The 19,350-nt window shown below is 39.5% G+C and overlaps 1 protein-coding gene across 1 annotated transcript in view; it reads right to left on the bottom strand.

Moving 5' to 3' along the window:
* LOC139730894 (potassium voltage-gated channel protein Shal-like) overlaps nt 1-19,350 on the bottom strand; it is a 113,748-nt gene that overhangs the window by 34,187 nt on the left and 60,211 nt on the right. The window contains exon 4 of the mRNA XM_071641769.1: nt 15,193-15,282. Coding sequence (XP_071497870.1) covers nt 15,193-15,282 — 90 coding nt within the window. The remainder of the gene's footprint in view (nt 1-15,192; nt 15,283-19,350) is intronic.

Genomic DNA, 19,350 nt, shown 5'->3' with positions numbered 1-19,350 from the left:
TATCCATTTCAAATGACATAACCTGCAGTATTCATGGGTGCCCCTTTTACTGTCTTGTTACTATTACTATCAAATCAATGATATGGACTGACTACTTCCCATAAAGAGCATTTAAAACAGATCGACAAGTAATGATTGATATGAAGTAAAGTACTTCAGCTAAGCTTTTAAGGCTACAAATATTGATCTGCATTGTATACAGCCACTTTGAGGGCAATCATGTGTGCAAAAGTGGACGCAACTTATTGATGTATTGCAAAACGGGACTAATGAGTCAAAAACAACTAATGTACTGGGTCCCACTTTAATAAGGTTATACCTTGCTTCTATCGCAAATGTTACAACTTATAGATTGTTGTTCCATGTTGGTAAATAAAGTTTGATTGAGTTGCACTTCAAAAGGTTGATTATTTGGAATTCACAGGCATACATACCCCTCATAGCATATTCTAAACAGTGTATCAAGGAAAGATATTTGAATATCTAGTGGTGCACAAGTTGTTTGGGTTGTAGCTATATCAAAAGCTGTGGAAGAGCCATTGGTATGCTGTTGCGCTGCAGCTGAATGGGAAACCTCTGCGGAGTTTGTAGATTGTACAATTCGAGAGTAGCAGTAGTTGAAGCGCTCAATTTTACATGCATGCATGTATGCATGCCACGGGACGAACGTCGGGAACGTGAGGTTGTCGTTGCCCGGACGAACACAGGCGGATGTCATTGGAAGCCATACTGCCCAGGTGATGTATGACTCTCCACCGTGGGTGACCCCATGACCTTCCCCTGACAATTGTCACCGGAAAGTAACGATGATATAACTTTCGATGATTAAAATGGCAGTTATACCTTGTGCAAATGTATATATTTCTCTACCCCCCGCTTATGATTGCCATTGATGCTTTTGCGGTTACCCTTCCTTGTGTAACATGCTTTGCACAATAAATCCAGATGTACTGAGAACCAATAATTGTCAACATCAATATGCTTCAAACTCACTGCAGTTCACCCCTTAAAAAAATACAAAGAAATCATATAAAAAAGAAAGGTCTGACATTTTTTTCACCAAATTCTCAGACATTCTGCAATGGAAAAATTTGCTTTTTGGCAATTAAAAAACACACAAAACAAAAACCATTGAATCTAGCAATACCAAGCTGGAATGTAGAGCGGAGTGCTTCATTGGAGCACAAGCTATGTTGCAAGACAAACTGGAAACAAAATGATACCAAAAATCAAATGACAGATCCCAGGTCTATTCAGCACAGATAATGTTTTCTGCAGTATAGTGAAAGTGTGCCATGTTTTGAATGCTGCAATGATTTGCTGTTCTCTGGGCAAGATCTCATATACACGCAATAGTGATCTTTACCATCGAGCGAAGTATTTCTTCATGTTTAAGTAAATGGTCAGGATCCTTATAATCATACAAATCCTCCAAACTGGCATTGTTAAACATGTGCAATGCTCAAGAAAAAGACTTTGTGCTAGTAAGTCTCACACATTTGTGAGAAACAAAACCTATCTAATGTCTGAGTGTCCAGCAAAGATGTTTTCTGAAATGAATTCTGCTAATATCTACAGACTAATCAAATATAATTTTGACACTGTGGCACTGGTGAATACCAAATGGTTTGTTTTGATTAGCATTTTAGAATTCATTCAGTTTGGGTTAAGATATGAGTGAAGATCATCAAAGAAATGTAAGTTTGAACACAGCAATCACCTACAAGATCATGGTCAATAAGTGTAGATGTAAACATCCCTTGTGCAATCTAGTGTTTGCATGCAGCCCTGTTTAATTTCAGCCCAGAACAATCTCACTAATCCAATAGTCAGACCAAATCAATATTCAGTTGTGAGCGGTTGTAAAGCAGATGATTTATTGGCCACAATAAACCTCCCAAAAATTACATTTACACAGAAATAATACAGTTTATTTAGTCACTGAGAACTGAAAAGAAAATGAATGCCATATATTTGAGAGACATTTATCATCCCGAGTGCTACAGATGTCTATTGGTTGATCCTTGCACGAGACACAAAGTCATTATAGCTAGATATGTCCTTGATCATGCTTTAGCTGATATATTTAGCCTTAACACACTTGACACACTAAAGAGATTATTATACTCCATGCAGAAGTAGCACTGTACACTGTACATGCACAGGATCTAGCCATATCAATCCAAACAGTCTTTGTGAACTCTTATCACCATTCATTGCTATGTAAACTGTCAACCAAAGAGCTGCGAGATAAAGTCAAGAGAAAGATCAATCTTGTAAGTCATGTTAAACATGAGGAGTTCATTCTGCCACAAAAGACATATGTTAAGCTGTTTACACATGCTTTCACGAGACAAACTAAACACTCGTTTCTTCATTACACAGGTGTATGCACTCCAGTGATATACAATGTGCATGTATTTCCAGAGACTCCAACCCCAAGCACCTTCTGATCTGGAGATTCTCGCGCCCGAAACCCCTAGCAAACAGGAGACTCCAAGTTGATGAGTGCGAAGCGCGAAGTTCCTAGGGTTCTAGATGTTCTCTGGTGCTATCTAAGGCTTATTTTTTCAACATACGATAGAAAAAAGCAAGAAATCCTTTCCACCGGGAGACACAGAGCCAGGGCAGGAGAAATCAAATCTCAAACGGGAGAAAGGGAGATTTTGCAAAAATGGGCTTTCGGCGGGAGATCTCCCGTCGAAAACGGGAGAGTTGGAGTCTCTGTATTTCACTGCTAAGGTTATAAAATTTGATGTGTCCGTAAGCTGGTGTGCGTGAGCCATTTTCGTCAAGATATGAACCCTGGAAAAATGCAACAGCCTTCAGGAATGCTATATACATATGAATCACCACTGATCATATTAACAAAAAACAAAAACAAAAACAAACACTCAAAGCATTTTCAACTTTAAAGCACATGCACAGGTGTTCTATGAGATACAAGTCTGTTAAAGTTGAATTTATTGTTCCTCTCATGTTCTTCATTATCATAGGGACATAATTAAGATATTTGCTAGTTTTATTTTTTATTTTCATTCTTTCTTTTTTTTTGCGGAGGACATGATTATGGCAGCAAAATATGTACAATAACAATATCTCCCAATACAGATGCAATATGGGTAAGTAAAAAATTATGATTTTAGTAGCAAAAAAGAGGCAGGAGAAAATGAAATGAATGAATAGGTGAAAGGAGGGCCAGAACATGAATTTGGAGAGATTTAACGGTATTCTTTCTCAATTGGTAGTTGTTGAGAAGGACTGTGACATATGGATGAAGTATACATTATGATAGTGACATATGACATGAATATATTGTTTTCAAGGATTTGCTACTCTTTAGTGAAAACCAAGAGTCAACATTTCAACAGACAGAAATCCTTCCCAGTCATTCCATGTAAAGGCGCTATGAAATATGAAAACAAAAATGAAGAAGAGGTACATTGTAAGCACACGCATGGTAGTGTGCAGGAGATGAAATTACATGGTAAGGTACTATAGCAGAGGCTGGATCACACGGTAACTCATTCCACGCTAGATTCCAGCACAATGGCAACCATTCAATCAGTGCCCGGGGGCAATCAAACAAGGTGTAAATCAAAACTCGCGAATAGATTTCATCGAGGCGCAAATGTATGATATCGTACACACGACCTCCGGCAAAACTCTTGGCGCTGCTTTCGTAACCTTTCGGGGGACGGAGAGAAGGACTCGGGCTGGGGAAACTCAAGTTCTGTCTGGCGCGGCTACAAACTTTCGTCAATTAGCGGCTACGGCTCCGACTGTTTAGAGACTCAAAATAGCTCCCACATCCCTTGATAGCAATAGCTGACATCATATCTTCTTCTCTTTTTTTTTTCTGAAGGACCCAACCACCATTCTTCCAGATCTATATCATTGTGTGACTTGGAATTCTCTCTGCATAGAAATACTCCATTTTTATATTCCCTCAATGTGTCTGTTTTCTCCTGAAACAAAGCCAACAAATCAAACTCCCCCAAACCATCACTACATGTGTAGGTGGCATCTCAGTTTAAAGGGTATGGCTAGTAACTGATCAGTGTGAATCAGTGGGAATGCTGGAGGATGATTGTTCCAATCCTTGTGGGATTCATTTAAGAGTACATTATATATCTATTGTTGTGTGAAAATTATTTGCTTCAGAATGGTCTCATATTCAAGTAATGTGCAGTTTAATGTTTCCAGGTTAGCGTGCCTGGTCAGTGACGGGGCATTAATCTGCACATTACTTGAATATGAGACCGTTCTGAAGCAAATAATTTTCACACAACAGTAGATATATAATGTACTCTTAATTGAATCCCACAAGGATTGGAACAATCATCCCTCAGCATTCCCACTGATTCCCACTGATCGGGTACTAGCCATCCCCTTTAACAGAAAGAATCTAAACTTAGCTCAAATTGCTATCTGCAGTGACAAAATTTTTCATTCAATCGAATTAGTCTCAACTTGGTTCAAATTGCCACCAGCAGCCAGATCGATGAATGTCGGTCTCTTCTTAAATCAACTCCATCTACTGGATCGATCCCTTTGAGTACATAAATGATTTTCAAGTCAACTTGAGGCTTGATTGGACTACAAAGTCTTGTTTTTGTGAATGTCACAAAGAGATTTTAACATCTTCTCCTTTTTTGGATAGTATCTGTCTGCAAAGTAAAATGGCATCATGCAAAGCCAAGGTTTGTTCACTCTGTTTAACGCACTTTGATTCTAATGACAATTGTTACTACATCCAAAAAACACTGACATCTTAATATAAATACACTATGAAGACATATGATGTGCAGTAAAACATATAATAAATTACATTATTGTGATATATTACACATGAAATGCAGTGCCTGGTAACTATTACTCACACTTTGGCCACCAGGAATAGAGACCCACTTTACCCTTTATCTACTGTTGATGTGAACACACCCTCACTGAATTGCCTTACATGAAGGTGAACAGGCTTGTAGCAAATTTTACCTTTCTACTCCCTTATGTATCATATCATAGGGAAGACATCAGAATACCCAAGAGAACTATTCATGTTTTCTTTCCTATTTTGAAACCAGAGACACCCTGGAGACACAAGTTGCTATATAAAAGGGATCAATAATCCATGCATTTTATGAGGAACACTTGTCATTGCCGATTAGTCAGAAACTTCAATCTAACGTGTGTGTGTCGGGGCACACCGCAGGGGTCAAGCATCCCTTTTTTCCCCTCTCCCTCACCCCTCCCCCCCCCCCTCCACATATCAGAGACTCCAACCCAAAGTACCTTCTGATCTGGAGATTCTCCCGACTGAAACCCCGAGCAAACGGGAGACTCAAAGTTGATGTGTGCGAAGCGCGAAATTCCTAGGGTTCTAGATGCTCTCTGGTGCTATCTAAGGCTTATTTTTTCAACATACGATAGAAATATGCAAGAAATCCTTTCCAACGGGAGACAAAGAGCCAGGGCGGGAGAAATTAAATCTCAAACGGGAGAACGGGAGATTTTGCAAAAATGGGTTTTCGGCGGGAGATCTCCCGACGAAAACGGGAGAGTTGGAGTCTCTGACATATGAATGTGTGGAAGCTACATCTCAACTGGCTGAGCAATATAGTAGGCAAAATGATTGCCAACCAAGCACCCAGACTTGCTCTGCGGACATAATGTGGCTTGCTTTTATTGAATTTGGACTTTCTGTTATGGGACAGCTGTGCCTCCATCACCTGGTAGCTAGCTAGAGCTCTGCTCCTTTTTAACCAGTGCTTCCCCAATTCACTGGTGGTGACTTGACGAGGAGGTGAAAAGAAAGGCATTGCCAAATTAGGGCTGACTTGACAATATTAGGAGCTATTTTTGGCCCAGTCCTCCTCCTTGCCCGCCGGGGAAATGGGCCAGTTTCTGTCGATATCACGATTTGTCGGGCGGCGGGTGGGGTGCGTGGCAGGAGGGTTCACACACCTGCTCTACAAACAAGATTTGATTCCTTTTTTCTTTCTCAGGCATGGCAGGTCCTTGCTGTCCATCTATCAAAGTCACTCTTTCCATCTAGATTCTTCAATTTTGCCTCACTTCAGGTTTTTGCTCATTAGACACAATGAATCAATACCTGGCCACATTTTTATTGTTGTAAAATTGCTGATTGTTTCACCCTAGATATGGGGAAGGAATAATCACAGGAATGCAATGATACAAACAGTGTTGAGTAGTCCTTCACATCCTTGGAGAGACTTCACAATACAGGAATCTTTGTCAATCTCTATTTCTGGTCTGACAAAGTAGAATTCTAGATCCATCTGAAGCTGTTCTACATCTCCTGGACCTGGAAAATCTATACTAGCTCTTTGGTCAATTTCCCTTCTCATTATTCATTCCCCCCTCCCCCTTTTTTTTTTCTTTTCCAAGTGCGGTACATGGCTTCTTACTGGCAAGACATTCATCAGATGAGAAATTTGTTCCGACACAAAATCTGGCTATTTGTTTGCTCTCTGTGGTCTGGGCATGGACTGTGTTTATACTCAGAATGCAATTACTCTGGACTCGTGCGATTATGGGCTCGCCGATATAGAGTCGATCGGGGCAGTGAGGCTACGGCAAACACATAGTACGTGCCCTCGGAGCGGTACCTGCCCAACTTTGGCTAACTCGGTGTCCTTCTACTCATGATGCAAAGGCCCCCTTTCTTTTGCCTCTCATTCACTTCTCCCCCCCCCCCTTCTTCCCCTAGCCAACACAACCAAATCCAGCATCAAGAATATGACTGCTCCAAATCGCATCTGCCGAGGAGCTAGAACTGCAGCCTGTAAATTCATCGTGAGTGCAAATAAAAGAGTCAAGACTGATCATTCTTTTAGCCACAGACACTGCGGTTGGCCATGTCATAAAAGAGGGCACCAGAGACATATGCAAGCAAGTCTCTGCTCCTCGTTCTAGGATTGCTCAAGAGTGTGATGTCTTTGCACTGAATATCACTAATGACCTGCCTGGACTTCCAATCTGAAGAGGATTAGTATTACCTAATCTCTGTACTTCCAACTAAAATGGCAATGCCCCCTCAAACGGATTTTCATTTGTGTCAAATACACTTTGAGAAAACAACTAAATCATCTAGTTTGCATGCAATGACCACTCTCTCAATGCTATTCCACATACCATGCACACGTTTTTCTGTATGCTGAACAATTTAAAATGGAAAAAAAATTGTAGGAATTTGGAAAAAGTTTCTGTAAAATCCTTGCACATACATATATAAGCATTTGAGGTACAAAATGACTGAGATGTACACTAGTGGCACTTTGTTCTAAAGATGGATGCTATACAGACATAGAAATTGGCAAGGGGAAAAATAGAGAAAGAGAAATAGACAAAAAAGGGAAAAGAAAACAGGGAGAGTGGAGGGACAGAGAGAAAGAGAGAAGGGTAAGAGATAAGGAGGGGGTGGTTTAAGGCAGAAAGGATGAGAGGAACAAGGACCGACGATGATGACGAAGAGAATGAGGAGGAGGAGGAAAACCCATAATAGTGTACCGTCTTACAGCACTCACTCCCAATTAGCTTCCTAACTGCCATGCATAGGTCAAACAGACCCGCTGGGCCGCAGTGGAGGGTCTCCATGTCTTTTCCTACCCGCAACTTGTCTATCAATTCATTCGGAGCGAGCGGCCGACTACATCTCCACTCTGCCATCCAATCCACCTCTCTCCCTGAACTCTCCGGAGTGTACTTGTTTGGGGAAGTTCACTTCGTGGGACCGTATATTGCCGGCAACCTTCTTCTTTTTATCATACAGGGACGGGACCCCTATTTGCCTCAATTAAAACTCTGCTATACTGAGATGGTTTTGATTTTGACCTCTTGGTCCAGGAACATGTATAGCACCCCTCAGAGTATCAATACCACACAGAAAGACAAGCCATTACCAGTTAGTGTCATTAACAAAAAAAAACACACAAATAATGATAAATCCCAACTCTCATGCAGAATCACCAATGAAGCACTTTGGCTCGCATTTTACAATATGGATCTTCGACAAGTTTGCATACAAGTTTTGATACAACAGAAAGTAGCCTTGCCCCCCCCCCCCCCCCCCCCCAACCACTTCATACGTGTAATAACCAATTTGGTGTTTGGAAAACTTTTTCCTACCCCAGGGTCTGACATCCACAAGCCCAACCTGTCTTCTTCACTATAGGTTAATTATGTAATGCACCTGCACAGGGTCACAGCTTTCCAGGTGTGAAAATTTTGCTTGGTTTGCCAGTTTCCTTGTGTGTGCATTTTTTTTTCTTTTTTTTTATAGTTAAGATTTTGCAACGGTGCTGGAATGACGCATTTTGAACATAATTGTACAATGACGTTTTTGCGAGACTCTTGCAATTTGATTAGGACTTGGAAATTGGAGATAAGTTTCTCCATAATGAGAAGGCGATGGGGATAGCAGATGAGGGGCTAGATTCCTCCAGTAATGAGGCACAAATTGTTTGTGTGTGTCGGTTTGAATGACTCCGTCACAAAATTAGGACATGATGGGGGCTGGCTGTCCACAAAACAACATCCTCTGTGATACCTGATACAGTCCTCATCACCTTTCTCGGATCCGAGTTTGGATTACCACTGGGGCATAATGACAAACAACGTTTAAGACATACATACAAAGTAAAGTGTACCATCTACCAGCGAGGTTTTATTTTATACACAGTTAAGCAATTCCAAATTTCATGAAGAAACCCCATATCTGCTATTCAATCTAGTGTTACTAATGTCACTCTTACTACTAGAGTGTTATTAAAGTGCGTTTTATGGGCATTGACATACATACAGATAAAGAATAAAATTAATGGCAGACATCACTTTTACTTTATGCACAATGGGAGGCTCTGCTGTGCTAAACAGATGGCAGATTTGTGTGTGTGTGTGTGTGCATTTATGATCCTGACTGAACGTTGAACTTAATAGTCTGGATGCTGGAAGTGTTGCGTTATTGATCTTTCTCCCAAAGCCTTGATGAACGCGACAGATGGTGCTCCCGTGATGTTATCATGACGAACATTAGCCCACACTGCCCACACAGTAATGCGACATCACACAAACTGGGGTCATAATGTCTGCCCAAACTGCCCACGAGCCTTTTCTTTCATTAGGTTTTTTTTTTTCCTAAAGCAAAAAAAAAACAAGAATTGACCTGCTGCTGGAAAGTTCTTCCAGTGAATGCACATAATGTCTCTCAATGTCACATTCAAAAAACTTCTTTAACCGTTTGTGTGCTTTGCATGCCAATTGGCACAAAAACAAACAAACAACAACAACAAAAAACTCAAAATAACATTGGGAGACTGAGCATTTGCCTGTGCAGCTCCCAAACCGTGGAATGACCTACCATTAGAAGTCAGGAAATCCCCAACTGTAGCAGTCTTTAAATCATGACTCAAAACACATCTTTTCATTTAACTGTTGTCATCAAGTACATCAGAAGCTTTTGCAGTGTGGAAGAATATATGTCTATAGGTTTTGCGCTTTATAGATCGATATATTATTATCATTATTATTATTTTTATCATCATTTGAATTCATGAGATTCTTGCATCGAGTTGTTTACATTGATGTAGGGCAATTTGCCAATCAGTTGCAATGAAACCTCTTTTTGTTGTGCACATAGTACACAATACCTTGGCATAGAAAGGGTTAATATAAATATCAAAGGCCACCTTAACTTACTGTTCAGTGTTTGGACTCATTTCAAAAAGTAGATCTTCTATTAAAACATATATCTCTTTAGATGTCCAGTTTTACCCATCATCATACAGTATCACTGCCATACATTTCATATTTCAACGTTTCAGGACAGTCTTGCTGACTGATGACCTCAGAATAATCAGAGGTGTCAGAGTACTCGCAGAAAAAAAAAATCTTTAAAAATGTGAAACTTATGAAAAATAAAGTCTGAAGGCCACTAAACTATGAATATTTCAACATATTTGAACCGCCAATAAAGACTGAAAAGTGGGTTTTGGGCAGAATAAAAAAGTCTGGAATCAGTTTAAACTCTGAACTCTCACATCCCTGAATAATGAACATCAGATGCGCTCACTTTAGCTGGAGAATCTGGCTACCCATTTGGGAGATGGTGGCGGATCTAAAACATGACCTCCTTCTGAGTACTCCTATACTATGGATATATTGCTGATAACAAATCAAAACCAACAACAGAGGGTATCTTCCGCATGACCCTAGCAGGGAGCAGGACCACATGTATACGTGTGTGTGCGTGTGTATCATATAGATAGATATATATATATCTAAGATATACCCTAGTGCATGAATGTACGAGTGAGAAATCCCAGCTATGCTAGCGATGTCAATGGGCCTACGGTGGAACCGGGCACACGTGTGCACCCACATGCGAGACTGCTTCCAGGAAGGTCACCGGGCGCTGTGTACTTGGGCTCCAAGTGCTCACGACGCCAGGCCTAAATGCATCCATCTCCAAATGACCTTTTAAAAAGGATTGTGTAGGAGGATGCAGACGTTGTTGACATTGTTTTTGTTGTTGTTACTCCCCATCTCTCCTCTATACTCTCTCTCTCTCACTCTCTCTCGTTTTCTCTCCTTTATACCTGTTTTTATTTCAACCACTTGCCATTAGGGCATGTCACGAAAGCATTAAAACAAAGACAACAAAAATTATGCAGCCCTGACGGAAATTCTAATTTGCCAGCATGGATTCCGCTTTACTTTCAAAAATAGTTTCACATAGCTCACTTCCCTTCTTCCATGTGCAGAATAGAGAGAGGGGGGTTCCACGAATAAGAAAACATGTTCTGTTTTGGGCAAAATGTGTACCCTTTCCACTGATCATTCCTTAAAGTAGATCTAAATGTGACTAACATGACTTTACATGGGTATGTTTTCAAGGCCGAAAACATGCAGTACTTACTGAATAATCCATGACCTGTTTTTCAATAGGCAGATAGATTTTGACTGTCCAACCTTAAACCCCTGAATGTAGGCATATGTGGTTGACTTCAAGCATGTTGACCTATAACAACACAGTCAACATATTTTTTTCTTAAATCAGATGAATAAAAGAAATGAATTACACTTGACATCCTATCTGTTTGGCAAAAAAAAAGTCCTTGAAATTGGATAGAGGTGTTTTTTCCCCTAGACTCACATGAATGAAAAAGAAAATGAACAGTGTTTGAAATATAATCCTTGTTTGTTGAGAAATTCTTTGTAAATGGGAATGGGGTTTTTATAACTTTGTACAAAGGCAAGACTCTGAAATGTTTCCAGAGTAAGTACCATGCGACAATAACAACTTTGGTTTCAAGCATAAACACAAGAGAATATATTGAGCATATTGCTAGAGACATCACACTGATTACATGTTCCCATCTGATTCAAGAACAATAGACATCAACAACTTTATACTTATCAGCATTTCCCCCATTAATAATCACACTCAGCTTCAAAGCAAGAAGCAGCAGCGTAACATGATATACAGAATAACGATGTCATAACACTCTCCTCTTCTTCAAGGCCAGTTGTCGACATGAACATAACAGGCGGGAAGGACAAATCAAAATGAGGCAGAATTCTGCAAAACCAACTCAGTTTGTAAACAAAATGTAAACTTAATCCAATGTGATAACAGTATATCAAACAAATTCAAAGTATGACAGCATTTCCCCCCTACTTTATGTGACTGTCAGCTGTTACATTACAGTTTGGTGCCTTAAATGGTCGCTGACAAGTGCTCACACAATTATCAAAAAATCTGTGTGTGTGGTTTTTTAAAAGTTTGTTTCATTTACTGATACCCGAGAAAAGTCATGACTAAATTTGTCACCATAATGTACACTAATCCAACATCTGCCCACTAATCTGCAGTTTACCTCACGTTTATCTTTTTTTTTTGCCCAACACCACAAGCCAGCAGAGAACCCATGCCGCAGCACATATCTTGAGGCTGTCTACAAAGGAGAGTTCCCCCCTTTCACTCCCACGCAGGATAGTTTCCAGGGGCAACCAATGTACGGCAATGATCCCAGGTACGTGTGTGCTGGAGGGGTATCACTCCTGACAAGACTTCTTTGGTGACGTATACCCTCCCTCGTCCTTTACATAAGCTGCGCTCCAAATTCACCCCATTGGCGAAAAAGATATTCCACTTTAACTCTTTCTATGCCAGGGACTATGGAAAGTGTGTACAATGATATGGATGTTTTACACCAATCAGCACTCAATACACTCAGAGGGTTAGATGATGTTTCAGGTGCCACACTAATTTTATACTTAGTGCTTTATTGCAATTGCAAAAGAAATGATATGTACACAGTAAAATGAACACACTGCTTGTGTTGGGAACCTACATATACACTATTCTTTCATCTTTCACCAAAATGTTTTGTATGTTGAGAAATGCATCAGTAAAGGGGTTGTCATGGTTATGCTTTATATGAATTCATTATAAGGTGAACATATTATCACTGTGTAATGGTTTCCATCCCAAAAAGAAGTCAAGTTTCAATGAAGCAATCTTACACTTCTCGCTTTGCAGAGCTGTAGCATCTCCAATATATTTCAAGACATGTGTTTTGAAATGATAGTCAATCAATAAGCTGGTGGTCCATTATAGCCTGAATGCCAATTATATTTAGCTGTATACACAGTATGAAGTACAATCCCTTTGCTAGAGAGGAAAGTCTCAATAATTTGTGATTGCAGTCAAAATTAAATCTGAGTTGACCTCTGCTGTGTCATGTGCAAAGCATCATGGAAGGTCTCAGCGGGCTTTGGAAGAGTTAGACGTAGCATAATTTTTAAGGTAAATATATACAGTTTGGAGAGACTTGACATTTACAAGACTTTGTGTGATAAACCCTCGAGGTATCAAATCCTTGACTCATTGCTTACTAAACTTATTGTTATAGCAACATTTGCTACTATACCATAGCAAAGGCCAATAAGCTATATCATCATTTCCACGCACTACCAGGTTGATCCACACTTCTACACATAACTTTTGTGATCACAGACAAAAGAGAAGACTTCCGCTACATTACTAGCACCTCTCAAACTTGTGCCTAGGCTGTTAAGGCTAGAAACCTGTTTAAACTTTCTGTGTTTGAAAATAACTCTTAACCCGTTGAGGACGAGTCCCGAGTATACTCGGGCTGATGTCTATGGGAAATGTGTGTTGTAGCAAAATCAAACCATCCTCAACGGGTTAAGGAGCACAAAGAGTCAATCAATGTTTTCAGAGATTTCAAATCAGAGGAAAGATGCTAGGAACATTGCCCCCTTTTTAAGTAGACAGCAGATGGACGGTGCACAGGCACTTCTTCTGCCTCCGCCCCATCTCGTTAGAGGAGCAAAATTTGGCAACTGTTGCATCCTATCTCTCCTCAACAAACTGGCCACAGATATAGGTCCCTATCCAAGATGCCGGCCGCCATGCCGTCCTATCTGATAAGCCCGTAATTGAGTGTAATAGCTAAACATCAAAACACGAGGAGGCAACGTGCCAGAAGGGGAGGAGAGAGGCAAATGTTGGGTACAGTACTGTAAACGTGTTTCTAGCTCTCATATTCTCGCATGCGAGTTTGACCGCGGCGAAGTCAATGGCATAATATCACACTGACGCACTGCCGGTCTCAAGGTGTAGTTGGCACATCTTTGGCAATTAAAGTGCCTTTAGATTACAGGGAAAGAAATGAAGCGAAAGGGGGGGGGGAGGGGGAGGGGGAGGGGTGCATGTGGACGCTGACAGAGAATGGTGCAGAATCTTCTCAAACTTCCTTGAAATTGTGTCTTTTTTTTTTTGCACTTTCCATGATTTCCCATAGGATGAAAAGTAATTTCCAAGTGCCTGCTAATCATACAGTCAAGATATCTAATATATACTACGCTGCAGAGCTTCATAGACGCAAATAATCACATTGTCTTCATTTGTGCCTGGGGAGGTAGTAAATGCAATTTAGATTTTTATCAGCTACACTCAGATATTCCACATACATTGTACCATGGTACTTCAATCATAACAATCATTGGAGCATAAATGTTTATGTATGTGTACGAACACATACATACACATGTGCACACAAATATAATTGTACCATAGTATCAATGTGGAAATTTTCCATTTTAAAACCACTGGAAAATATCACATTATTTGCCCACTGTTGGAGAGGAAATAGTGAGAATTAGAAAAAAAAAAGACTATAAAAATTGTTATGTAGCAAAGCTTCATTAGACTATACAGTAATATCCTTTTCCATATTTACACAAGCCTCACAAGATTCAGCAATGCCAGTATATTTAAACCATCTTCTACCTGCAGGAACAGGGCAACTCCTATAACTGGTTTAATTAACTGCTCTTGTTGCCTTGTAACAGACCAGTATACTAATAAATCAAAATTATGAGCATATTTTTGTTACAAAGGTCACCCCAACAATGAGAAAGCTTGTCATACACCTGCCATCAAAGTAAACAAATGAAGAGTTCGCACGCAAAAACAGATTAAGGCCATTTTCTTCTTCTTTTTTTTCAAGTCAGGTCTTCATCAAATAGAGAAAATAATTTTTTTTTTCAATATGGCACTTGATACATAGTAAGAAATATTTTTAAAGATATTATTAAAATCATCACATATTGAACTATTTTCTGTGTTTCAGCAGCTTCAATCTAAAATACAAGTTGATTAAAATGGAGAGATCAGTATTTGCATTTAAACTCTACAAATGAACATGCAAAGTAAATTCTAAATACTTTTGATGGATGACTTTGATAGTTAACCATTGGGTCCTCAGGAGAAGTACAGCCCATTAATCATAAATATATTATGATGTAGATCTATCAAACCTATGAATGTAATTGACCTGTTGAAAGAAATACATGCATATTACTGTATACGACATATATTTGGAGAGGTTTTTTTTTTTTGTTTTTGTTTTTTCAAATCGGGACTTCCCGATAATTTCGCGAGTGGTTAAATTTGCAATTGTGGAGTATAGTACTGAACGGAGAAATGTATGCGGAATGAGAGTTTTCTGTCAAGTTTCAAATTCGCAAATAGCATCTGATTTGCAAAACTTGCAAAAATAAAAAACCTCATAAAATATTTGTCATATACAGTATTTGAATACATTAAAGAACACAGAGGGGTTGGTTAATTGTGAGACTTACCGTTGTTCTCTCTAGGCAGCTGAGTAAATGATGATGCTGGGACTCATATGGACTGTACTTGAGATTCATGTCATCAATACTACATCCACTCTGCAATGGAAAAAAAACAGATACATTTTGTTTTTGTTAAACTGTTAGCTTGTTGGTTGGTCCATTCATTTTAACCCATTGAAGACGAGTCCCGAGAATACTCAGGCAAGTGTCAATGGGAAATGTGTGTTATCCAGTAGCAAAATCAGTGCGTCCTCAATGGGTTAAGATGATGGCAGTGACTAAGCATGAAAGATGATCAGACAGAATCTACACATGGGTAATGTTAATCCAGTATGAATATCCACATCTATGAACTACCGAAATCATCATTTTCAAACTGAGATGATTACTAATGATCAATGCAGTCTGAGGTTGATGTAATAATATGCATGCTGAACAAGGAATCGCAATGCTCTCTTAATGGTATATGACTTCATATGAGATGCACAGAATTGAAAATTAATATTTCGAAACTCACATGCAGCACCCTTTAAAAAGTTTGATGTATGGTCGGGCAAGCTGTGACCTGGCATGCTTTTAAAATGATGGTTTCGTTTTCCGTGACTCCATCACTCTTCGACATAGCCGTTCATGTATATTTGATATGGCACATAGTTTTCACTTTCAATATGTGATTCCAGCGTGCCTTGAGGCCATGTACTGAGTTCTTAAGGACAGCAATCATCTTTTTTTTTCCCTGTCCTTTTGGGGGGGGGGGGGGGGGGGGGTAAGCAAATGACAGAAGATGGCAACTTGCACCATGCATGTTTCATGCTACACATCAAATCCAACTTTGACATGACTGAGGCAGATTGTGTTGCTATTGGTTGCAGGAGTTTGGAAGGCAAAAGACATGGATAAGTGGCTTTGTCAGTCTGCGCTCCCAATTCCTAGAAACGGACAAGATTGCATCTCTGGCAAACACAATAAACACAATCTGTCTTGCATAGATCTCTTTAGAGAACTTCTAAATGCTCAACGGGAATAAAACAAATATACACACAAACACACAACCCAGAATAAAACAAAATCAGAAGGAAAATCGATCTGATAACTTTTGCTGGTTCATAGCCTTGGTGAGGAAAATCATCAATACATCTTCATTGGCAGAAAATGTAAGTAATCATCTGTTCCTGTCACATTTGCTTATTTTCTGTGGGTGATATTGTCATGGCTAGAAAAGGCGCTGTCTGGAAGCCATCGCTCAAATTGTCCGTTCCGGGTCAGACACTGCAATGTTACCCAAATCATGTGAGTGATTCTTCTGCAGTTTGCGCTGGCATGTGTGATGCCTTGTTTTAGAATAAAGCATAACATATCACCGTGTTGGACGTAGGGGGTAGGGGTGGGGGGGGGGGGGGTGGGGGGAGAAATGCAGGGCAATAGCTCTTTCTCTCTGGTGACCATGCAATGTTTATGGGTTCAACCTCCTCCTGTAGCAGGATGTAAAGTGCAGTAGGAGGTTATATGGCAGCTCCCGTCAGAAAGCCCAGACTTCAAGTCATGTTCAAGGCCACTTTAATATGTAGGTAAAACAGGATACTGCAATACAGCATGTGTGCTGAATAATATCATTCACTGACTTTTTTTTATTTTGTTATTTTTTTTTGATGGTTGTACAATTCATATTTTCAGTAGAAGTTGCATGCCATGTACACTGAGAACAAAGAATGGAAAACGTGAGAAGGAAGGCAAAACAGTTGCAAACTTGACCAGGAAGGATGACTTTTTGGAGACACAAACCCAACAGAAAATCAGAATTCACTTAAAAGATCCTCATGGAACACCAGTACTTAATCACGGCACACTGCAAGTCATATACAATATGTGCGAGGGATGGAATCGCAGGTGATGCTTTCAATGTGCTGTGACATATTGTGATTCATCGATCAGTTTGTGCGCCGTTGACCATTTGAACAAAATATGCACAGTTGGTAAAGACGTCGTCTGAGTTAGGCATGCAAACTTGGCAAACAAAGTATTCACTGAATACCAGTCAAAAGTACAGAGAAACCCACCTTCACATTTTTGGTTTGGTTGATTTGTCTCCTTCTACAGGCCAGTAAAACTGCCGAACTATCATGTGCTAAGGTTGAATTCTTAGTCCCATTCTGGAAAATATATATTTTTCATACCACGTCTCACCTTTTTGAATATCAAGGTAACATTTTCTCAGTTGAAGTTTTGTAACAGGAACAAGAAACTTTGGATGAGAATTAACCTCACTATAATTTTTTTTTTTCAATCACAGTGATGATCCACAGCATTTGTATAGCGCCATATATCTGTTATAGAATGCAAATGCAAAGACAAACAAAGACTTTGTGTGAAATGAAAACAATATATCAGAATTGGGTTTTTTTTCCAGGTCAATAACAAAGTATAATTCAACTGCATAATACACCATGACTCCTGCAGACTCCCAAAAATGCCAATGCTGGAGTGAAACAAACTGCTCGTATCATATGTAAAAAAGAAAAAATATATATAATGGACCCTCCACAATGATAACTTTAAAAATAGTGAATCAATCCAAACACAATTTCAGGGTATGAAACTATAACTTATCATTCACATCTTACAGAAAACCCCATCCGATTTGCTTCAGTGGTCAAAGAGAAATGAGGATCTTTGTAGAGCATGTCAGGAATCCCTTCCATCCAAGTTCAGTCCATTGTGTACACACATTAACATGCAGTTCCACGAGCATCCAAGTGCTGAACTTGGAAGAAACAGACTCATGGTATGCCTAACAATGATCCACATATTTCTGTGACCCTCCCATGAATTCTCAGAATAATTGGGTAATATTTGGTGAAATTGTGAAAAAACAGCCCCCTCAGCACAGATTTCCAAGCTTGAAAACAAATCTTCATTGCACAACTGGCAAAAACTGGCAAATTCACCCCGGTGATCTTTCATCTACTTTCTCCAATTCCAGCAAAATCTGCCTCAAGTCAGTCGTTAAGTAGGTCATTCCTTCCGCTGCTACATTTACCCTTTCCTTCGCTTCCGCCCGAGTCGGACAATTTGCATTTCATTTGCCGTTGGATTAGAGAAAGAAAAATGTGTCAGACGGCAGCTCTCGTTTCTAAAGGCGCAGCACTTCGATTGTCAATAATTTATGCATAAGCACTACAGGGTTTGCAGTGATTGATAAAGTCCCTTTTATTGAGAGTTTTGGAACCACTGCAGTACAGATTGCTGCTACCGACTGGGATCGGGGCAGAAATGAGGTATGAAGTTTTAATGGCCTAATGTATAACTAGCAATGCGTCTTGCAGTGGTTAAGTGCCGACTGTATGTGAATACCAAGTAGCGTTGCTCTCATTCTCTCTCTATCTCACTCTCTATGTTCACTCTTGGTAGCACTAGTATTAAAGAGGAATGAAACCCAAATACATACATGTGAATTGAGATAATGCAGCAATATTAATAGAAAACATAAGCAAAGTTGAGGAAAATCAGACAATCCATTCAAAAGTTATAAATCTGTGAAGTTTTGGTGCAGCCATGACTGCATAAAAAGGCTATCACACTTTGCGACATCAAGTAAGGAAAACAATATAAAGACAATATAAAGAAAATTCAACCAATCTTCACTATTCTCACAGTATGGAAAGCACTTGACTTAACTCTTTTAGAAGGCAGGGGGAATAATATTACCTGTAACATATGTCAGAGACAAGTCAGGGGAATGTGAACTTTTCATAAAAATTAAATTGTGTAAAATTCTCTTTCTAGTTTCTTTATATATTGTTTTCTATATGTGATGTCACAAACTGCAGTAGTCTTCTCATCCAGCAATGGCTGCATCACAACTTAAATGATGCATAACATTTGAATGGATAGTTCGATTTTCTATAGTCCGAAGAAAATTCACACCTCAACCTTCACCCCTCTGCTTAATATTCTCTTCTTTTCCTGCACTGATGTGTTTTACTATTATTGCTGCATACACTCAATGCACATGTATATTTGGGTTTCATTCCCCTTTAACTCGAGCACAGTACATGTAATATTAGAATAACTACTACAATGGTGAGATTTATACATGTTGTGTTCCCCATGCCATTTTATCCTTAGTCTTCTAATAAACAAAACTCAAAAAAGCTCAAGTGGTGA

This window comes from Diadema antillarum, unplaced genomic scaffold (assembly GCF_040938485.1).
Source record: "Diadema antillarum isolate AM-2024a unplaced genomic scaffold, OU_Dant_1.0 seq00000341_RagTag, whole genome shotgun sequence".
NCBI lineage: Eukaryota > Metazoa > Echinodermata > Echinoidea > Diadematoida > Diadematidae > Diadema > Diadema antillarum.
Note: the sequence above shows the minus strand (reverse complement) of the source record. Positions and strands in the feature narration are given on the sequence as shown.